General features: G+C 41.4%; 1 protein-coding gene and 1 long non-coding RNA gene across 11 annotated transcripts in view; one reads left to right on the top strand and one right to left on the bottom strand.

The window, feature by feature from the left end:
• LOC780643 (MADS-box transcription factor 5) overlaps positions 1 to 23,805 on the top strand; it is a 29,648-nt gene that overhangs the window by 4,350 nt on the left and 1,493 nt on the right. For both annotated transcript variants that reach the window (XM_044574171.1, XM_044574170.1), the window contains exons 2-6: positions 19,513 to 19,587; positions 20,230 to 20,286; positions 20,610 to 20,709; positions 20,881 to 20,922; positions 21,020 to 21,061. In XM_044574171.1, coding sequence (XP_044430106.1) covers positions 19,513 to 19,587; positions 20,230 to 20,286; positions 20,610 to 20,709; positions 20,881 to 20,922; positions 21,020 to 21,061 — 316 coding nt within the window. The remainder of the gene's footprint in view (positions 1 to 19,512; positions 19,588 to 20,229; positions 20,287 to 20,609; positions 20,710 to 20,880; positions 20,923 to 21,019; positions 21,062 to 23,805) is intronic.
• On the bottom strand, positions 13,913 to 22,671 carry LOC123156000 (uncharacterized). Of its 9 annotated transcripts, XR_006477748.1 has the most exons (11): positions 22,003 to 22,666; positions 21,747 to 21,786; positions 21,597 to 21,647; positions 18,242 to 18,601; positions 17,641 to 17,838; positions 17,474 to 17,544; positions 16,175 to 17,161; positions 15,785 to 15,886; positions 15,087 to 15,196; positions 14,472 to 14,584; positions 13,913 to 14,155 (listed from the first exon to the last, which is right to left on the bottom strand). It is a non-coding gene; the product is annotated as an uncharacterized lncRNA (long non-coding RNA). The 9 variants fall into 9 exon arrangements; XR_006477744.1 differs by having other exon boundaries at positions 14,472 to 15,196; positions 22,003 to 22,664; XR_006477747.1 differs by lacking the exon at positions 14,472 to 14,584 and having other exon boundaries at positions 22,003 to 22,663.

Below are 23,805 nucleotides of genomic sequence, written 5' to 3'. Positions count from 1 at the left end.
CGCAACCCAGAGAGTGGCCATTTCCTTCTCTGGAAGGACTACTTCGAGACAGCCAACCCGCTCTTCAAACATCACCTATTCCGCGGCCGTTTTCGTATGGCTAGACATGTTTTCAACCGTATTCAAGAGGGTGTGGTCGGATACGATAAGTATTTCGAGTGCAAGGAGAATGTCTTTGGAAATATTGGCTTCTCCTCTTATCAGAAATGCACTGCAACTATCCAGATGCTTGCATCCAGAGTTCTCGGTGATCTCATTTATGAGTATGTCTATATGAGCGAGTCCACGTGCCTAGACTCCATGTATAGGTTCTGCAAGGCTGTGATAGCAGTGTTTGGTCTTGAGTACTTGAGAGAGCCAAATGTTGCAGATACAGCCCGCTTGTTGGTGATGAATGCCAGCAGGGGCTTCTCGGGGATGCTTAGTAGCATCGGTTGTATGCACTGGGAGTGGAAGAACTGCCGTTCTGCTTGGCAGGGGTAGTATAGGGGCCATGTCAAAGCTTACACGGTCATACTCATGGTTGCAGCTTCACAAGATCTCTGGATTTGGCACTCTTTCTTCATCATGGCCGGATCTCGCAATGATATCAACGTGCTTCAACACTCTCCGGTGTTGGCAATGCTTGCCTAGAGATGAATGTTAACATCAATGGCCAGAAGTACAACAAAGGATACTACCTAGCTAACAGTATCTATCCTCAGTGGACTGCTCTTGTGTAGACAATCTCCAACCTTGTAGGAGAGAAGAGGAAGAGATTTGCACAAGAGAAAGAGAGTGTTAGGATGTGGAGTGTGCCTTTGGTGTTACACAATCTTGATGGGGCATCGTTCAATATCCTGCTAGAACTTGGAGCACCAAGAAGTTGTGGGAGGTGATGACTGCGTGTGTGATCATGCACAATATGATCGTAGAGGATGAGCGCCCGAAACGTATCTATGACCAAGGGTTTCAGTTTCATGATGAAAATGTTGTGCCTGAGCATGGAGGAGCGACAACGTCTATGCAGTTCACCCAATTTCATCATCAAATACGTGATTGGAAAACTCACATTTAGATGCAAAATGATTTGGTTGAGCATACGTGGGCTCACGTTGCCAACCAATAGATTTATCTTTTTTTAAATGTATTTGAGACAATTGAATTTTTTATTTGACTTGTAGAGTATGATATATCTACTTGGCTAGTGAACTATGATATATTTGTTTGGTTGTGAAACTATGTGAAATGTTTGTATTTTGTTTGAAAACCCACGGCAGGCCGGCCATGAGGGCGAAAATGGATCTAGCGTGTTGGGTGCACGGCCGACCCAAACAAAAAGGGGGCGACCATCGAGCGGGTGGCCGATCCAAACAGACAAAATGCGGACATAGCATGCGTTCATTTCGGTCAGCGCATTGGAGTTGCTCTTAGAGCATCTACAGCTGGGCGCCTCAAAGCTGCCTGAAATGTTAGGGTGAGCTGCCCGGTCAATGTCTGGTCATGAAATTTCGATCCAGACTGGCGTCTTAAACATGCCTCAAACGCCTGGGCTGACCGACACCACTCATATCCAAACCAAATATGGGACGGACATGAGGGCACCCGGGTGCACCTGGACGTGTCCATCACGTTGTCCCTAGCCCATGCTGGCCCACTCGACCCCACATATATTCCTCCCCGTCCATTCACTGGACCAAACTGTGGCCATTTCACTCCACTCCCCTCCGCCAACCAAGTACCCATTCGTCGGTCTCTGACATGGTGGGCAACGGATCTAAGTCCTTCACTGCTACTTGTGAGTTGCGTTGGGATTTCCTTGAACATGAAAGGATGATGCAGTACAATAGAGGTAAGTATTTCCCTCAGTTAAGAACCAAGGTTATCAATCTAGTAGGAGAACCACACAACAACACATTAGTAATACCTACACACAAAATAACAAATACCGTCACCCAACGCAAAGGAGGGGTTGTCAATCCCTTGGCGGTTAATTGCAAGGATCAAATCTTGTAGTGATGGATAGATAGATAAAAATACAAAAATAAAAGTAAAGTAAATAAAAGTACAGCAATATATTTTTGGATTTTAATATATGATTTAGATAGACTCGGGGCCATAGTTTTTACTAGAGGCTTCTCTCTTGAAGATAGGATACGGTGGGTAAACAAATTACTATTGGGTAATTGATAGAAAAATGAATAATCGTGACGATATCTAAGGCAATGATCATGTATATAGGCATCACGTCCATGATAAGTAGACCGACTCCTGACTGCATCTACCATTATTACTTCACACATCGACCGCTAGGATGCATCAAGAGTATTAAGTTCATAAAGAACAAAGTAACGCCTTAACCAAGATGACATGATGTAGACAAAGTAAACTCAACTAATATGAATAAACCCCATCTTTTTATCCATCATGGAAATGATAAAAATACGTGCCATGTCCCTTTCTATCACTGGGATTGAGCACTGCATGATCCCATCACAAAGTATCTCTCCCATTGCAAAAAATTAATCTAGTTAGCCAAACCAAATCAATAGACCGGAGAGAAATACAAAGCTATAAGAATCATGCATACAAGAGTTCAGATAAGACTCAAATAATATTCATAGATAATCTTATAATAAACTCACAGTTCATCTGATCCCAACAAACACACAGCAAAAAGTGATTACATCAGATAGATCTCCAAGAACATCAAGGCGAACATTGTATTGAAGATCAAAGAGAGAGAATAAGCCATCTATATACTAGCTATTGACCGGTATATCTGTGTTAAACTACTCACACATCATCGGAGGGGCAACAAGATTGATGTAGAATCCCTCTATGGTTGATTCCCCCTCCGGCGGAGTGCGAAAAAGGCTCCTAGAGGGGATCTCATGAGAACAGAAACTTGTGGCGGAAAGAGTGTTTTTGGTGGATCTTTGTTGGCTTCCCAATTTTGGAAAATTTATAGAGCTAAGATTAGGTCAAATGGGGGAGCTAGGGGCCCACAAGCCACCAGTTTGCGCCTACCCCCTGGGCGTGCCCAGGTGGCTTATTCTCTAGTTCATCGTCTCCTGGCATCCACCCGAAGCTTCTAGTGTCTCTTATGTCTAGAAAAAAATTGTCAAAAAGTTTTGTGGCAATTGGACTTCATTTGGCACTGATATCCATGAAAACCAAAAGCAGACAAAAAACAGCAACTGGCACTGGCCACTGAGTTAATAGGTTAGTCCAAAAAAGATATATAATTGCATATATAACATTCAAGATTGATACTATAATAACATGGAACAATAAAAAATTATAGATACATTGGAGACGTATCAGTCACCTCAAGCTTAATTCCTGCTCGTCCTCAAGTAGGTAAATGATAAAAACAGATTTTTATGTGGAATGCTACCTATCATATTCATCATGTAATCTTGCTTTTGGGGCACGCATATTGAGATTCAAGTGATTCAAAGCAATAGTCTATAATTTGACTTGGAGACATAAATATTCAAGCATACCAACAAATAATCATGCCTTTCAAAATATCAACGCTAAAGAATGTTATCCCTAGCCCGTCATGCTCAATCATTGATCCATTTATGAAACACACTCAATACTAACTACAACGCAATGCACAAGCATGGCAATAGTGCTCTCCAATTGGTGCTTATAAGAGATGTTGACAGCTCAAAATAAAAGTAAAATACAAAAAAATAAAATAGACAGGCCCTTTGTAGAGGGAAGCAGAGTTTTGCAGAGGTGCCAGAGCTCAAAGCTTAAAAAAGAGATAATTTTTTTGAGAGGCGTGCTTTTCCTGTGAACGTCACGACCGAAAGTTTCCGATATCTTTCATGCCAGATACATTATAGGCGGTTACCAAACAGAAAATAACATTTTACTCCCTCTCCACCGTTCTTTGATAATCCATGGATAGACGTATCCATGGGTGCCTTTCAAACTTTCAACTTCCAAAGAGGGAGTTCATACTTTATTATCTTGATTCATTATGGGACTGGGCACCCTATTACCTGCCACTTTCTCGTGCAATGACAAGTGAATAAACAATCATCATGAGAATAACTCATCTAGTAGTCAAGATATTGACCACCCCTTGTCGTTCCATGAGAGGTACATGCACACAAAACGGATAATTATTTGAATGATTAGAATTGGCACATGCAAATTTACTTGGGACGACGTGTAAATAAGGTAGATAGGTAGGTATGGTGGAATCATATGGCATAAATTTAGGTTTAAGGAATTGGATGCACAAATAGCATTCCCGCTTAGTACAAATGGAGGCTAGCAAATAGATTGAGAAGCGGCCAGTGAGAAAACAAAAACGGTCATAAACATGCATTGAGAATAATTAACACTGAATAATGCACCATAAGTAGGATACAACTTCCTTCCATAACTATTGAATTTACGTGGATGCATAGGGAGTCACAAACCTTAACAACAATATTTTAACTAAACCGCAGTTACTCACTAGTACAACTCACATATTATCATCTTCATATCGCAAAACTATTGCAAGGAATCAAACTTATCATATTCAATGATCTACATGAAAGTTTTTATTATATCCTTCTTGAATATCCATCGCATTAGGCCCAAATTCATAACTTGTGCATATTGTATTACTATTATCAACTCTCAAAATGATATAAGTGAAGCATGAGAGTGCATCTATTTCTTCAAAATATAATTACCGTCGTGCTCTAAAAGATATAAGTGAAGTACTAGAGCAACTGTCTAGCTCAAAAGATATAAGTGGAACACAAAGAGTATTCTAACAAATCACGAAAAAGTTGTGTCCTTAAATAGGTGTGTCCAGCGAAGATGATTGTGACAAACTAAAAAGTAAACAAAGCAAAGACTCATACGATACAGTATGCTCCAAGCAAAACTCATATCATGTGATGAATAATAGCTCCAAGTAATATTATCGATGGTTGGTAGAAGAAAGAGGGGATGCCTTCCGGGGATTCCCAAGCTTAGATGCTTGGGAATCCTTGAATATTACCTTGGGATGCCTCGGGAATCCCTAATCTTAGGCTCTTGCCACTCCTTATTCCTCCATCCATCGTGGGCTCACTCAAAACTTGAAAACTTCAGCACACAAAACTCAACAAAAGCTTCGCGACATCCATTAGTATAACAATCAAATTACCAACTTTAGGTACTATTGTAAACCCATTCATATTTTATTATTGCATTATACCTACTGTATTCTAACTTCTCCATGACTTATACCCCCTGATACAATCCATAGATTCATCAAACAAGCAAACAATGCAACGAAAACAAAATCTATCAAAAAAAGAACAGTCTGTAGTAATCTGAACAATGACCATACTTCTTTAACTCTAAAAATTCTGAAAAATTAGGACAACGTGGGAAATTTGTATATCAATCGTGTGTAAAAAGTTCAGATAAAAATCATGTTCAAGTGAATTTAGAGAATTCCTGGTGCGAGCGCAAAAGTTTCTCTTTTTTCACTGAATCAAATCAACTATCATCCAAATCACCCCAAAGGCTTTGTTTGGCACAAACACTAATTTAAACACAAAATAATAGAAGCATAATTGTGTGCACACCAAAAAATAGAAAATATAACTATTGGGTTGTCTCCCAACATGCTCTTTATTTATAGCCATTAAGATAGGCTTGGGATATTACCTATACTCACATAAAAGACAAGAATTGAAGCATAAAGAGAGCATCATAAAACATATGACCAACATATTTAAGTCTAACATACTTCCTATGCATAGGCATTTTATAAGCAAGCAAATTGTCAGACAAGAAATATCTAGCATATGCAAGGGCGGAAAATAAAACATTGACGATCTCAACATAACGAGAGGCAATTTAGTAACATGAAAATTTCTACAACCATATTTTCCTCTCTCATAATAATAACATGTAGGATAATAAGAAAATTTAACAATACAGATATCTTCATGATCCACATGCTTAAAAGTCTTATAATCTTTCAATATAGTGGGATTTACATTAGCTAAAGTCAAGACCTTCCCAAACCCACTTTTATCAATAATTTCATAAGATTGCACACTCTCCAAATATGTGGGGTTCTTTTTTCCTAAAGTTATTACTCTTTCAAACCCACTTTCAATATTATTGCAAACATTATTATCAATTTCATATTCATCATGCGGCTTAAATAAATTTTGAAGATCATAAGAAGCATAACCCCAATCATGATCATTAGAATGAGTAGTGCACATAACAAAATTATCATCCCCAAGCTTGGGGTTTTGCATATCATTAGCACAACTGACATTAAGAGAATTTATACTAACATCATTGCAATCATGCTTTTCATTCAAGGAGCTATCATAAATCATTCAATAAATTTCTTGTTCAAACACTTCATCATAATTTTTAGATTCATGATTTTCAGGCAGAAATTCATAAAGATAATCTAGTGCGCACTCAACTCACTAGCAATTGGTTCATCATAATTGTATTTTTTAAAAAGATTAGCAAGAGCATGATGATCCATTTTTATTTTTCTTATTTTTTTCTGTTCTTTTGAGTGTTGACCGGAGGCAAAAAACAAGCAAACGAACAAAAAGGCGAACGGAAAATATATTTTTGTTTTCGTGAAAATGTTTTAGAAGTGGGGGAGATGAAAACAAGAGGCAAATGACAAATAAATAAAATGTAAGGAGATGAAAGTTTATGCGTAGGTACCTGATATATGTTGGCGGTGTCTCCACAGCAACGGCGCCAAAAATTCTTCCTGCTACTTGTGAGCTGCGTTGGGATTTCCTTAAAGAGGGAAGGATGATGCAGTACAGTAGAGATAAGTATTTACCTCAGTTAAGAACTAAGGTTATCAATCTAGTAGGAGAACCAGACAACAACTCGTTCGCAATACCTACACACAAAATAACAAATACTTGCACCTAACTCAAACAAGTGGTTGTCAATCTCTTGGCGGTTAATTGCAAGGATCAAATCTTGTAGTGATAGATAAATAGATAAAAACACAAATAAAAGTAAAGTAAATAAAAGTGCAGCAATATATTTTTGGATTTTAATATATGATTCAGATAGACCCGGGGGGCATAGTTTTTACTAGAGGCTTCTCTCTTGAAGATAGCATGCGGTGGGTAAACAAATTACTATTGGGCAATTGATAGAAAAGCGAATAATCATGACGATATCGAAGGCAATGATCATTTATATAGGCATCATGTATGTGATAAGTAGACTGACTCCTGCCTGCATCTATCACTATTACTTCACACATCGACCGCTATCCAGCGTGCATCTAAGAGTATTAAATTCATAAAGAACGGACTAACGCCTTAAGCAAGATGACATGATGTAGACAAAGTAAACTCAATTAGTATGAATAAACCCCTTCTTTTTATCCTTAATGGCAATGATACAAATACGTGTCATGTCCCTTTCTGTCACTCGGATTGAGCATCGCAAGATCGAACCCATCACAAAAGCACCTCTCCCATTGCAGGAAAAATCAATCTAGTTGGCCAAACCAAATCAATAGATCGGAGAAAATACAAATCTATAATAATCATGCATAAAAGAGTACTGAGAAGACTCAAATAATATTCGTAGATAATCTGATCATAAACTCACAATTCATTGGAACAAACACACCGCAAAAGTTGATTACATCAAATAGATCTCCAAAAACATCAAGGAGAATATTGTATTGAAGATCAAAGAGAGAGAGAAGAAGCCATCTAGCTACTAGCATGGACCAGTAGGTTCGTGGTAAACTACTGACACGTCATTGAAGGGGTAGCAAGGTTGACGTAGAACTCCTCCGTAGTTGATTCCTCCTCCGACTGAGTGCCGAAAAAGGCCCTCAGATGGGATCTCTTGAGAACAGGAACTTGCGGCGGCAGAAAAAGAGTTTTGGGTGGCTCTCGATTGATTTACCGATTTTAGAGAAGTTATAAAGCTGGCTACCTCCCTTGGGCGCGCCCAGGTGGCTTGTGCTCCACTCCTTTGTCTCCTTGCCTCCTCTCGAAACTTCTAGTATGTGTCTCTTATGTCCAGAAAAAAAACGTCGAAAAATTTCATGGCAATTGGACTTCGTTTGGTACTGATATCCTGGAAAACGCAAAACAGGCAAAAGAAATACCTGGCACTGGGCATTAAGTTAATAGTTTAGTCCCAAAAAATGATATTTAATTGCATATAAAATATCCACTTTAATAACATGGAACAATCAAAAATTATAGACCGAGCTCATCTAGCGCGGCCCCAAGGAGAAGATGGCTATCCGGTTTGCGCTCCGCTGCTCCTGGGAGGAGGCCTGTGCACGGCATCGCTCGGACTCATTCCATCGGGAATCCATTGCGTCTGCCCAAATGGAGCATGGATCTGGCATTAGGTGTGCTGTCACTGCCTCACTGGAGGCGGTGCGGTCCGTCGTCCGAATGTGGTGGGTGACGCACAACCCCTCCATTGGTGCGCCGAGCATCGGGATGCACCATGGGCATCATCCAACGAAAACATGGCATGGTTTGCCCGCCATGCGAGGTAGTGGGCGCGGGAGGCGGCGGCAGCCCTCACGATGGTGGACGTCGGTGAGGCAGAGTCGCATTCTCCAGTGCCCCGTATGGTCCAGCAGTCAGGTGTCGCAACCGTGTCATGGTGCATGTCGCTGACTCACCCCAGGACGGATCCATTATCGATCTGACGTCCACCATCACCATTTGGGTTCCGAGCTCCGACGAGGAAGAGTAGGGCATGTGAGACGGTTGCGCCTTTAGACCCGTGAGCCGGCTCGTGTCCCATCCCCTACTCTACCTTGTCGACGACCGAACCAACACTCTGGAGTGCGGAGCTAGCCGTTGGACATGGGCACGGTGGAGCCGGACGAGCTCCGCTCAAAGATCGTTGTGTTGCATTTAATAATATGGATTTGAGGTTTCTAATTTGAAGTATCCGGATGTGGAATGCATTATTTGAGGCGTGGCCGGTCACTGTCCGCAGACGCGCCCAGGCGTGTCCGCGGGCGTTTGAGGGTTGGAATCTTAGGGGATCTCCAACGCCAACCCTCAAACCTCCTGCAACCGTTCGGATCGCGGAAGCCATCCAACACGATCCTGTATTGGTCCGTGGGGCGGTCCGGACGCGATTTCTCCCATAAACCAGAGACAAACATGCGGGAGGTTTGCGGGAGTCTGGACCTCTCCCAAGCCCGTTTCTGACTGCCCTGGCCAACCAAACCCCCTCCCGTGTGCGCTTGCCGCCCGACGCCACTTGCCCGCATTCATGCCGCTGTAGAGCGCACCGCTCCATATTGAAGGCGGCTCAGGGTGGACGCAACCTCTCACTGCCTCCGCCATTGAAGCGGCGCGCCGGCTGAGGGCACCGCCTGCTGCACGCCTGGCTGAACACGCCTCCTCACTGCATTCAAATGCCTCCATTGAACCTATGTGGAAGTCGAGAAACTTACTCGGACCACACATTCGTTCATAAGCGAGACGACATTAAACGCAATGTGGTCGAGCTCCTCCCGCCCGCCCTCTTTTTAAACGAGGTCAGACGCCGGGTAAGAATCACACCCCTCTGCCGCTCCCCCATCTCCTCCTTCACCATTTTCTCCACTCTTTCGATGGCTTTCAAAGTGCAGTTCTCCGGCATACAAGCCGGCTGGGTGGCCCACCGAGCCCGCCGGATATGAGTGAGGCGGCTCGATACTCCACCTCCCTCGCCTAGCCCGATTGAACCAATTATCGCGGCCCCAAGCCAACGCGTGGTTCAGCTACTCGTCGCTCCAGGCCAGCTCAAGAAGGAGTGGCGAGTTGCTCCACGCCGGCACGGCGACACGGGCATCAACACTGTCGTTGACAACGTCGCGTTGTCCCGCGCCTCCCATGTTTGTGACCTCGCCTACGATCACACCTCCTGTGCCCGCGACCACGCCATGTAGGAGGGGACAGAAGCCGGGTGCGCGGAGGTCAACGAGTCGGTAGCTGGCGCGTTTGCGTCCGCCGCCATCATCGAGGAGAAGTAGAACACGGGAGGCCGCCACCGCTTGGGTCCCGTGAAGGCCATCGCTAAGGCAACGCCAGCGTACACAGCCGGTGTCTTGCCCTCTCATTGGCCACCGTTGTCCCCTTACCTAAAAACCAACCATGGTCTGTGCAGCGTAGGGACCTTTCCCCTCCGACTGAAGCATCAGGCGGCGGTTCCACTCTGATGAGCAGTGGGGAAGCGAGCCGTCCTTTGCGCTGAAGCATAAACCTCCGGGGTTCACCACTGCCGGTCATGGGGAAAACCTTGGAGACCCATCGCGCTTCAGTTCTCTTGGCTCATAGCCGGACACGAGGAACGGGCGCCGACGACCATTTAGACCTAGCCGGATGAGCTCCACTTAGTTAATGTAAATGTAATGAAATCCGAATGTATAGATGAAATCCGTCAAGTTTAAGTGAAATATGTCATGTTTATATGAAATCCGGCCGTGTTTATATGAAATCCGGTCGTGTTTGATCGAATTTCGTCCGGTTAGTTTGAGTTGTTGTCAAAATGTATGCGGCTATGGTTGAATGGCGTCCTCTCACATCTGTATCCGCGGACTGGTCCCCTGTTTGCAGACGGATGCGGGAGAAGCATGTTGTCATTGGAGGTGCCCTTAAGTGCGGTAGTAGTCTGCTTACTCCTACATTTTCTTTCGGTTGCACGGGGCACACGCCATGACGTCACAAGTGTATGCAAGTCTTTTCTTGTTTTGAATGGCTAGATGGCATGACTGATCTGAACATGTTTTTTCCTTCCACCTTACAAATGTGAATAATTTTTTTTATATCCTAGCTACTCCCTCTGTTCATTGTTGTTATAACATGTTATAACTTTTTTTTTCTGAATCAGATGTATATAGACACATTTTAGTATGTTTGTTCACTTGTTTCAGTCAGTATTTAGTCCATATTGAAATTTCCAAAACATCTATAGGAGTATTTGTGAAAGTAGGGAGTAGTACACAAGGCTGCACAAACTTACTGGCGTTTTTCTTTCATTCTAGAATAGCATGTCCTTATGCGAAAATGCTCTTTGGAGGCCGAGCACCGTGGAGCTCGCTATCTTGGGCGTCAGTCTTCACAGTGATCAGGCGCAGCTACGTAATTGTCTCATGTATTCCAGCCGGCAGGCTTTTACACGGCACCGTATTGCACAGTGGCAGCACACATTAACTAGTGGCTGTACCATCGCACGAACAAGTGCCATCATTTAGTACTGGAAAAGATCACAACCCACTGCCCCTCCGGCCAGTTAACAAACCTGCACCACCGTCATCCTTTTCCGTCATCCAACCCTCATCCAACTTGGTATATCAAATTTCTAGGACAATCATCATCATGTAATCACCAAAATATGTGCGTTTTATTACAAGAAATCACCCAAAAACATAATTTCTTCCTTGATATTTAAAGAAAAAAGAGAAATTATGCATAATTCGAAATGATTTTAGTGACACATCTTGGAATGAGTTTTCCTTCACATGCATTGTCTAGATGCTTTTTCCATATTACTTTTGCATTTTTTGTCAGAAAATTCCAGTGACAAATTTGTTTTAGCAATGCGAGAAGCGATTTTCTATGCATGGTGACAACTACGCACGTAGGATGGCACCTACACACCCTTTGGCATAAATGCCTTTTTTGATATATGAGGTATTGCCGTGTCGGGTTTCTGATGACATTGGTGCAAGTGCCTTTTTGCCGTATAGAATGACCTTTTCTCACTTCTCTTTGTCTTTTTATTTCCCTTTTTACACAAGTGCCTTTTCGTTGTGTAGAAAGAGTCTTTTGTCACTTCTCTTAGTCTTTTTGCTTGCCTTTTTTTGGCACAATTGCCTGTTTGCTTGCCTGGCTAGTCCAAAGTCATGATATTTTTGTTATAGAATTATTTTTCATAGTCTAAAATAATTAGAGATAAATATTGGGGCCATGCGTAGCTATCATCATGGGTAGCAAGTTATTTCTCTATGCACAATGCCTTCCTCTCAAAGTCTGGCTCTTTTTGTTTTGCGAGGGAAAGTCTTGCTCTTTTTAACGGGCAACGATGCAACGACTCCTTATGCGATACACAAATAAGTGTACCCCGCTAAGCTCGCACGTATACCACAACTCATTCACTCTATTGTCAAATTTTCACACACTATACTAGAAGTTTATTTTAAAAAGAATCGCCTCGTAGCACTAGTAATTCTGTTACCAAATGAATGTACATCCTCCTTTAGTTCTTCCATGTCTACCATAACTTCCCGTAAAAAAATGTCATACCATAACTGCGCCTCAGGTCAACCCCATGGCACTCCAAGTAATCGGCGTTTTCCAGATGTAAATATGTTAGGAAATTCTCATATGTTATACTCACATGGGAACAAGATAAATCACCCATACGAAATGATAGTTTATGTTCCGGCCCCTCTAGCAATGGCTGGAAACTATTCGACTATTGTCACTCTTCAGATTTTTAGCCAACCACGGATGCTACACCAGTGTTCCTAATCTTTTCAATTAAGATGCACTCTAGTAATTTTATGGCAGCATTTGTTTAAGACAAAACTGTAAAAATAATTATGGTATTTTTTCTTTTTAAATGATATTTCTTATTTTCTTAATCAGCTAAAATAAGATGCACTCTGCCTGGTGCGGTCATGTTTTATTTTTAAATCAAATTGGCACACCAGGATCGTCTTGATTTTATTTTTATTTTCTAACTAGCACCACGCTACCTTGCATGAAGATTTGTATAAGGAACTGTTTGGGGGTTTGTTGCAGCTGAGATTCCCCGCACACCCAACCGAATCCCTAAACTAAAACAAGTGTAATTTTTGACAAATTTATGATTACCCTGAATTGCATTTCTCCAAGGAGAATTCCATCCCAATCCCATCCATGGCTAAATCGCTCCTGTTAGCGTGACAGAGAAAAAGGACAATCGGTCTAAACAGGCAAACATGTGCATCACTTACAATTAATATATTTTTTGAACATCACTTCCAGTTAATTTTTTGGGGGGTAAGGCCTAGTCTTCGTCACTTCCAGTTAAATGTAACGTGATTTGAATCATTATTAGCTTTTTCAGGGGTTTGTATCATTATTAGTTAGACCCATCCATATTAATGACACACTAGGCCGGCCCTGCACCATATGTGGATTAGGCACATCTGCCACCCAAGCAGAGGCACATCCGCCCATGTACAAATCTAGCACATCCGCCACGGCACCTGTGTATTTCCCATCGTACATGCATATGCTAATGCACGCTGCACACATCACAGCATGTCAACGCAAGGCCTAGATAACGGCCTCCAGGTCGCTCGGCCTCCAAAATGCTCCACTCGTCCTTATGAAACAAATTAGTGGAGCAGGTAGTGAGAAATTTAGTTGAAAAGAGTTTCATGTTTATGAAAAAATGTTCCGGTTACCTCGGTAACAATTGAGAACATGTTTATTCTTTTGGAGAGGAACAACCTGAGGACATATGTAGTATTATGTGTTTGTGCAGTGTGCACTGAATAAAAACTGGCTTATACAAATTCGACCAAACCGCATTAGAGGTCACGTGATGCTATAGCTGCCATGCATTTCTTGCGTACCGACAATGTGATGTGCCCAATATAATAGCATAATTTTCTCAATTAAAATTGTTCCATGTCTTTAAATTTTCAGAAAATCGGCCATCTATTCGTTAATGAAAGATAGGTTGCAATATTTACAGTGTGGGCATGTTTGGAATGCGGGCCCTATTTCTAACTCGGTGATCCTAAATATTGATTCTTTATCTAAGGAAAATCAGGCAGCTAGCTGCGTATTAATTAGGTTGCACACTTCTAGACCTAGGCCTCTTTGGAACAATGTACTGTAAGATAAAACTAGTAGCCTTGCACGTCTCTACAAGACACATGTTATGATTCAGCTGAGAAAGTATATGGTATAGACATATAGTGTGTCATTCTTAGTTCGGTTTATCTGTGACCATAGGCACCCCTAGCAACAAGGAAACACAGGCAACAACGAACTCATGGCTGTCCATTACACATCCGTAACCATGTCATGTTTAGGCTTCGCGTGATTCTTTTTCCTTTTCAAAAACATGCTCGAATGCCTACGAAGAGACAATGATCGAGCCGCTGTAGTATCATCAACCTCAACATCTGCATTCAGTTTGGCCCAGACATGACAAGAATATGTATCAGGACTTGGCAATCGATGTGAAGATGGAACAGAATGTATCTGTAATCTGCATGAGTTAAGGAGATGATTGAACAACAAACAAGCAAAGTCAATTTGCCAGACCAAACTGGTGACTGGGAAAAATATCACAAAATTAAATACACAACTCGTAAATCGGGGCTAATCATCACGGACAAAAAAAAAAGTACAAACAATAATATCTGCAAATTGTGAGGAGAAAATCTCTGGTGTACTTTTATGTTCAAAATAATCTTTTTAATCATCGAGCATCTTAACCTTGTAGATCAAGCACCCTGATTGGCACATCTTGCACCAAACGGAGTAAACCATTAGCATCGTCTAGCATCATAGCTGGTAGTTCCAATATATATTTTCCAGTGAACCTTAGCCTGGAAACGATCAACCAACATCAGAATATCCTACTCTAACTAACCAGCATCAGAATATTGTCCAAACCAACATCTTATCTTCTCCATGATGGAAATAGAAGAGAAACATGGACAACACGAAAGTCAGTAGAAGCATGAAGAAACTCGACTACATAATAAAGACCTCCAAGTCGGTAGATTTACTGTACTTACTCCAAATTAGCAACAATGTATGAGTAGAAAAGTAAAAGGGACAACACCAATAACTCAGGAATTAGCTCCCTATAGCACGTATAAAGTGATGGCTGAAAATCTTAGAGGTTGTCGCAATGAAAGATATTAAATAAAAAAGAAAGCTTGCAGCAACTGCATTAGAATATAATTACAGTTGTCAATTGATCATCAATAGAACTGTTCTCAGCATGTTCTCATCTCATAGTTCCTTCACGCCAGTATCTTCACCTCTTCACGCTTGTTTTGAATTGATGAACCAAAAAAGTTGACCACAAACAGAGTGAGATACCTGACAGATCGCACCTCCACACCACTGCAGTCGTCCGCCTTGCTGACGCCACTGGCTTGGCCAGGAGGTTTATCCTGCTCGACCGGCACCGACCTGACCAAGGTGGACATCTACAGCAACTATAACTCTTTTAGTATTGGAAGTATTGTTATTTCCTTTTTGATGTGTCCATACCATCTACTGCGTTAACTCTGAAGAACAAGGAGGAGTTAACTACAAAGCAAATGGATGAAGAATGAAGAAAACAAACTCAGAAATCATAGAAGCTATCAATAGGAGAACACAAAACTTGCAGAACTTGACACATTCTAATACTCCCTCCGACCCAGAATAAGTGTCTTACTAAAATTAGTACAATTTTGTACTAAAATTAGTACAAAGTTGAGACTCTTATTTTGGGACGCCGGGAGTACATGATCAATCTCCATTACTGAACGAAAAAAATAAGTTCATTCAGTTTTTGAACAACTTTTCTCATAGCTCCTCTGCACCTAGCAAACTTATTTGACCTAAAATGCAATTCAGACACATGAAACCTCATTCAATCTATACAGAAATTTCAGTTTACAACTTATTTTCAAATAAAATTGTGCCTCAGCTCATGTGAAAAGTGAAATATATAGAAATATAACTTCAAATATTATAGTGATAATATAAAAAGTACACCCAGTAACTTTTCAAAATACATAATTATATACCAGCAAAATAAGATCATTCCTTTTGGGAAGGTGTCCTTCATGCCCTCCTTCCACCCCGACTTCACGTTGATCGTCAGGATCTCCTCCACCGGGATCATCTTCCTGCACATAGTAACCATGAGCAAGCAGCAATCAGTGTTTATCACAGCACACAAAATCAGTTTATTGTTATACTGAAGACATGCACCCAAAACTGACACTTAATAATTCAGAATGAATGTGCAGGATATCAATAATACAACTGAATTGTCACACCGAACCAAAAAGAAAATTGCATTTCTTAGGTTTAATCTGGACCAGTTAACACAGGCTCGAATAATCAAGAATGTACTGCCTCTGAAACCAGCAAGTAACAAATTATCACACGTGTACAAGGGAAAGGACACTCACCTACTGAATTCGCCACCGTCCACCTCATCGAGCTGTTAAGTGTGTGCGGGTGTACAGGCTGGGAGGTAATCAAACCACCATCTCATTTTGCTCACAAATCCAAAAGTTTATACAAAGTTTAGAACCACACTGATCCCGTGATCCAGCTAAAGGAAATGAAGGGTAGCAAAAACTCGATTGCAAGAGCAGAATCTGGCATACCTGGTCCAATAAAAAGGGATCAGAGTGTTCACCTACAGGAGAAAAAGCCCCCCACCGCACCTCCTCTGAATCCCAACCAGTGCCACACGGAGAAAACACCCAAACAAAACAAGCAACACATTGACCCCACGATTGTTGTGCCTAGAGTAGAAAAATACGATAGAGTAGAGCGCGGTTGTACTCACCGAGAACTACGCCACGATAGATCATCTGATGCTAGCTCCTCAAATCATTGGCCAGAGATCCAAATAATATATGTGTGTTCTAATTCCTAAATGGGCGTTGAAGGCCTACAATGATCAGATGACCAGTCCTCTTCTTATGGTTCTATCTACATGGATCCCAGTGTGTTGACAGAATCAACATGCATGTGGCCTCAAAACAGAAAGAATCATTGATTTGATAGGTAATACTTCAGATCTAGCCAACAGCAGGATAAATCATGGCAACATTTTGTATGGACAGGTTTTGATAGTGATTCAAAACGTACCTAATATGCATAACCTTTGGCCTGCGATCCAAACGCATCCAAACGCCCGAGCTCCCGCAGCGGCCGCCGCTGCCGCCACCCCGTAGGCTCGCGTCGATGCCATGCGCCGCCTCTCGCCGGAGACCGTCGCAACCGGAGGTTCACAGTCAAGGCCGCCACACCCCTGCCCTTCCTCTTCTCCCTTCTTTCTGTTCTTCTATATCTCCTTCTCACCTTCAAAGCTCTCTCCCTGGAACTGCAGCAGGCCATGGAGAAGCTCAGCTGCCGCCGCCGTCCATCCGACTCGTCAGAGCCTCCTGTTGTAGAGACATCATTTAATGGCGATCGAGTCAGCATATAATCCTGCATCATTTACTACCTCAGCTATGCTCTATTATTATAGTTGATTACAGTGATTAAACCCCCAAGAGTATATGAAATGGGCATGGCTGTACAAAATTTATACATACGCTATACCCTATTCCCGGAGTTGCAATCATTAGGTTGAGAAAGAACAAAACCAAATGAGATGCCTGGTGCATAATTTTCTAGCTGAGAGCCAATCAGTATGGCATCTACGTCTATGTTAGGAGGTACAATCTGCAGTTTTATGTATGATTTGGACATACCATTTGCAGTGGTGCTGAAGCTTTCCTGGCAGATTTGACAATTAGCCTCACCAGTCAGGTTTTTCATATCACTGAAGAAAAAAGAAGCCCAGACACAATGTTGAATGGATAGATAGCCATCCAGTATCAACAAACTAACAGGAAAAATACATGAAGATGGTACTAACATCCGGCATTCAACGCTGCTCCCATGATTGCAGAATGGGCAGGAAAAGGCCATATCAACCTTGTCCATCAGCTGCTCCCATGATTGCAGAATGGGCAGGAAAAGGCCATATCAACCTTGTCCATCGGCTTCCTAGTGGGTGGCTTAGCGGCCGCCTTCCTCTTCCCCATGGTTCAACTTATCTTCTTCCTTTCAAAACCTACGAAGAGCAGCGATTAGAATCTACCTATCAGATGATGAGAAGATATTTAACACACTAATGGTGTTGCTAGCCGCGAAGAAATCAATACTTTATACAGTATCTTCTAAACAAATACTGAAATTCGTAAAAGGCACCAAGCTATGACGCATCATTCTTTGTAAAAGCGACCGAAATTAACAACACAAGATGAAGATAGCAAATCATACACAAATCATCCCCAAGACGGAATCCAGGAACACAACAGCATGTATGATCGTGCCAAGGACACTACACCCAGGGTGGATCTGACCCAGAAATTGCGAAGGTCCCATCCCCACCCTAGTGGGATTGACCGATTGAATTAGCAAGGAGAATTGATGCTGTGAAGAAGCAATCAGACAACCTAGCCGCTCATGCATACCTCAAAGGGAGGGAGGAGACCCAGTGGCCGGGCGAAGACCGGGACGGGGTGCAGACCGCAGCAGCAGGACGTCCCGGGGGTCTAAGAAGAAGGGGAACGACAACGGCGTCGGTGCTCGAGAGGGCCGGAAGAAGGGGCCCGGGATCGAAAAGGCAGGCCTTCGAAGCTCTCTCTCCCTGGAACTGCAGCAGTCCATGGAGGAGCTCAGCCGCCGGCGCCGCCCTTCCGACTCGCCGGAGCCGTACGTCATCGATTCGATCCGGCTGCCATCCGCTAGATCCATGCCCAGCCCCACCGGAGCCCACGCCTCCCTGCATCGAGCTGCCGCCGCCGCCGCCCCGTGTTGCCCGCATCACTCGCCTGCAATTAGGTAGTATCTGTTTGACATCGGGTTGTGATTTTTTTTCCTTGGATTAACAGAGCGATGTATCGGAGTGGAGCACGGAATGTTTGGTTCGGCAGAGTTTTCGTCCGCTTGGGCAAATTGCTAACGCAATTCTGGCTGAGGGTTAGTATAATTTTAATGGTTAGATTAAATTAAGTGGCTGTGATCATGCGGCTGTAATTGCTTCGTGTTGTTGTGTGTATGTTAGGTTGGGTGTACTTAGTGATGATTAGTGATGAATATGTTTGCTTGTTTAATAGTAGTAGAGAAAAGCAGGAATAGGCTAATGTAGGATTTCTGAAACCAAGGCATGGGATTTGCAGATGTGGATGGCCCTTTGGATACTTGAAGTGTTTTTTATATTAATTTTTAAAATGTTAGAATGGGGCATGAATGAAGAATGAAAATTTAAAATTTTAAAATGTTACCCATTTGGGCGAGAGTAGTACTAGGATGGGTGACCTCCTGGGAAGTCCTCGTGAAAGGGTTTCATATCTAGCCTACCCCAACTTGTTTGGGATAAAAGGCTTCGTAAGTAAGTAAGTAAGTAAGGTACGGGCATGAAAAATTGTTAGGGGTCTCATTACTTCGATCTAAAGGACCACTACAGGAAAAATTCCTATGGATTAAAATCCTACAAATTCTTACAAAGCCCTTCAATCCAAAAGGGGAGCTACAGTTGCATACAATTGTTTAAGCTACTTGGTGGCTTAGAAATTAAACGATCTAAATTGTCCTATTCAATTGGTCGTGCCACACTACAATGTAATGAAATCCTTCAGTCTATAGAAATAGTCTCTTATGTTTATTAGGTTAAGGCATATTTCATGATTTCTCTTCTTTCAAAACCTTGTCTATATAATCCATTTTTCTTGTTGTTCAACAGCATGTACAAGACTCTAGAGCGGTACCGCAGCTGTAACTTCAACTCCGAGGCAACTTCAACTCCGGAGTCCGAAGAGTAACCTTTTTAACACTGTTGCTTCATATACATTTCAATTACAAACCCAAACAGCATGTACAAGACACTAGAGCGGTGTTTCTATCTATAAATATATAGGGCATGTCACACACATTTTGTGAACTGATAGTCTTGGATAGGCCTTAGGTTCAGGATCAGATGATGGCAATTTGGTGACTGAAATTAATGTTCTTAACGTAATTTCACTGGTCATGGCGAATCAAGCATCAATAGAGATAACACAATTAATAACTCAAAATTGGATCTTTGGATGTACTGCTTCTGAGTAGCAGCAAGTATTCAACGGAATTAAATGAAACTTTCTGAACATATGCACTGGATAGGTTTAATATCTCTTTCTTAAAATAAGACATAATCTGCTACAACATCAGATATGACAATAACTAATTAACACTGGAGAGTACTTATCATCCAGTTTCAGTGTGATGTAAAAACTATTATATATATGCTAACTTATACTGGTATCTTATAGTATGTCACGTATTCTAGTAAGATTAATTTGGTAGTACCTTGTAAACAAACGTACATATCTATGGTTTGTGCATAATGCTGTTCTGTATTATTCATGATTTCACTCGATTAATCAGTGGACTGCTAATTCTCTTATTCAAACTAGAGCAGTTACCAGGAGTATTTAAAGCTAAAGACAAGAGTTGACTTCCTACAGACAACTCAGAGGTATGTAGTCCCAAGCTAACTGTAAAGAAAATGTTGGAAATATCATATGGATCTTTGATTAGGTGTTAGATATTTAATCTTGTCATGCAGTTTAGAGTTGAGTCAGTGCCTATAAGTCTGCCAGGGTGCATTATAGGTGACATAGAGTTAGCAAGCATGCATAGAGAGAGTTTACGAATTGGATAGAGCTTGGAGTGATCAGTGGACTATTTATGCATGTGTTCTGCGGTTGAGCCAAGATAGAGAGATTGTAGAGAGAAGAGAGGAGCTGTGAGATGCAGCTCCAACACCACAAAGTGCCTAAAATTACTGATCGTGTGCAGAAATCTTCTTGGCGAGGACTTGGGCCCACTTAACATGAAGGAACTTGAGCAACTGGAGAACCACATTGAGATGTCTCTCAAACATATCAGGGCGACAAAGGTACGTACTTCGTTGTTGTCAAGTTAATTAATTGGTGATCACATTTCCATATATGTACTTCTCAAGTAGTAGGTTCAGATGCATGCTGTAACTATAAAAATGTTTGAGATCAGATTTATTTAAGATGTAAAATGTAATGCTGACCAGCTATTTCTGTGTACACTTGTACAGAGCCAGCAGTCATTTGATCAGCTCTTCGAGCTCAAGCGCAAGGTTACACATGTGTCTTTATTGTTCAGCCTTCAGGTTTTGGTCTATATGTATCTTTCAGCATCTAGGCCCTAGAATTACTAATTACTAATTTTTCCAGGAACAACAACTGCAAGATGTTAATAAAGACTTACGAAAGAAGGTACAATGCATTAATATGAGTGATAAACCTCATCTTTTCCATCATGGTCTTTGATCATTTTATTTCATTTCCAGCATTGGTTTAGCTAGCCTGAATGTGCCATTTATACGCATACTCTTTTGGTTAATCCTCATTTGGATTAACATGCTTATTAGGAGTTCTATACATAGTATGTGGAAGCCTCAATTATAAAAAAACATATATATGAAGGGAAAGTTAGCACTAGCCGATGTCGTATTGATTTGGTTATCTGCTCATCCTTTTTTGACACTGTAGTAGTAGTTACTGTAATTTTTCTGCATTTTTTGAAAAATATCAAATTTTGAAAGAAAAAATGGTTTTACCAATTTATACAGACAATATGTGCCAAACATGTGCTCCAATTGACATGAAATTTCTCAAGAACAATACTAGTAGCCAGTAGTAGCATGATTGACCATACAACAAAGTTTCATATAATTCACATACCAATACATCAAGTACTAGAGAAGCAACAAAAAATGACAAAGACAATGATATTGGTGTTGCTTCTTACTAATGCTATTGTAGTTGTAGAACACCTCCACACCAAAATGCAAGCGACATTCTGCAAGCCATCAGTCCAAATTAGCACAATTGTTAGTGATATAGTAAGGCATGAATTGGGACAGCATTGGATTCAAGAACAGAAGGGAGCATATTTGACCTGCTTGCAAACCGACTGTGCAAAGTCTTTCTCTTCATTTCTACAAATAATAACAAGGACAGAAATTAGTTCGTGAGCATATAACCAGAACTAGCTAGTAGCAACATATTAACTAGAACTAAACTAGCTAAAGCCTACAACAAATATATGATTGACATTCGACAAAACAACACTGAAAATAGCCGGAGTCTGGAGCACTGAATAAGTTTGTTAATGCCAAGGACAGAGAAAAAATTAGACAGAGATAAGAATCTACCGGCGCGCAGGCAGCTGAGGCAGGGGAGCCTCGGAGGTGATGGGCGACGGCCAGCCGGCGGCGGATCCGGCAAGCTCCAAAGGCCTGGGTGACGGCCGCCGGGCAACGAGCTGCCCGCCTCCCCGTGCTGGATCCCGTGGTAGCGGCGAGCTCGTACAATGTGGCGGCAACCGGCGGGAAGCCGAGGTCTGCGCGGTGTGGCAGCGTCCGGCGATCGGCAGGGGGCGAGCTCCGCCTGCTCCGGCCGTCCGGCGGCTAGGTCGTCGAGAGAGCGTGCGGCCGTGTGGGTGCACCTGCTGTCTTCTCCTGGCCTCGTGCCAGCCTAATTGACTTAGATGGGCCGGCTGACGTGCTATTCCTGGCCGGACCAGCCGATACCTAGTAGTAAAAAAATATTTCGTGATTTTTAAACTAAGTTCATGTTCGAAATTTTTTCTTGCTTTTAGAAAATGTTTGAAATTTCAAAAAATGTCCCTTTTTAAAGAAATGTTCAGAACTTTCAACAAATGTTCTTATTTTAAAAAAATATTGCGAAATCTTTTGTTCAAAATTTTCACAACTTGTCAAAAGATGTTCATGCGTTACAAAAGTAGTTCCCGTTTTCAAAAATTGTTCGCAAAGTGCAAAAAATGTTTATGTTTTGATTATTTCGGAGTTTCAGAAAATATCCAAGTTTCCTAAATTGTTCAAAAGTTTCAAATAATGTTCGTGTTTTCAAACTTTGTTTGTGAATTTCAAAATATGTTCGCCTCTTCAAATTTTGGTTTATGTTTCTTTTCTAGTTTTTCTGTTTCCTTTTCTTTTCCTTTTATGTATCTTTTCGATTTTATATTATTTTCGGAAAACAAATCGGATTTTTCGTAAAATGTTCATGCTTTTATAAACATATCATAATTCAAAATTTTAGTGTTTTCAAATTATGCTCATAAATTCAAAATTTGTTCCTATTTAACAAAATGTGTTCGTGTATTAAAAAAGTCGTCTTGAAAGTTTTTTTATTTTCTGAAAACTGTTCACAAATTTCAAAAAATGTTCTAGTTTATAAAAGATGATAAAATTGAAGGTAGTTTTTCCAAATTCTGTTTATAATTTAAAAAAATGTTCGCGTATTAAAACATTGTTTGTGTTTTTTCAAAAAAATGTTCCGAAGTTTCTGCTCAAAAATTTCACAACTTCTCAAAACCTGTACGGTATTGCAAAAAACGTTCCTGTTTAAAAAAATTGTCCACAAATTTTAAAAATTGTTCATGTTTTAATTTTTTGGAGTTTCCAAAAATGTTCCTGTTAAAAAGTTCACAACTTTAAAATAAATGTTAATGTTTTCAAATTTTGGTTGGGAGTTTAAAGAATGTCTGCGTTTGCCCAATTTTCTTTTGGAATTTCAAAAAATGTTTCTGATTTCGAAAAATGTTTCTGCTTTTCTAAAAGAAATCAGTTTTTCTAAAGCAATTCGCCAATTAGGAAAGTGTTTGCATTCACAGAACACTCAGTTTAAAAAAAATCATTCAAAATGGGGAAAATAATTCGGATTTGCTCTGTGGGGTTGATTCTTAAAAAGGACGCTGCTAACTTGTCAGTAACATGTGCTAGGTCAGTTGGTGGCAGTTGTTGATCTGTAGCATGAGGTACAAGGTTAGATTCCTAGCTAGGTCGATTTTTTGTTGTACTACAGTACAAGTTCGCTGGCATTCATGGGTCGGCCCAGTCGGAGATCGCCTATGTAGAGAGCTTGTACTACAGTACAAGTTCGCTGCCATTCATGGGCCGGCCCAATCGGGAGATCGCCTATGCGAAACCACACCG

This window comes from Triticum aestivum, chromosome 7B (assembly GCF_018294505.1).
Source record: "Triticum aestivum cultivar Chinese Spring chromosome 7B, IWGSC CS RefSeq v2.1, whole genome shotgun sequence".
Classification (NCBI taxonomy): Eukaryota; Viridiplantae; Streptophyta; class Magnoliopsida; order Poales; family Poaceae; genus Triticum; species Triticum aestivum.
The sequence above is the reverse complement of the archived record's forward strand: the minus strand, read 5'-3'. Positions and strand labels throughout refer to the sequence as shown.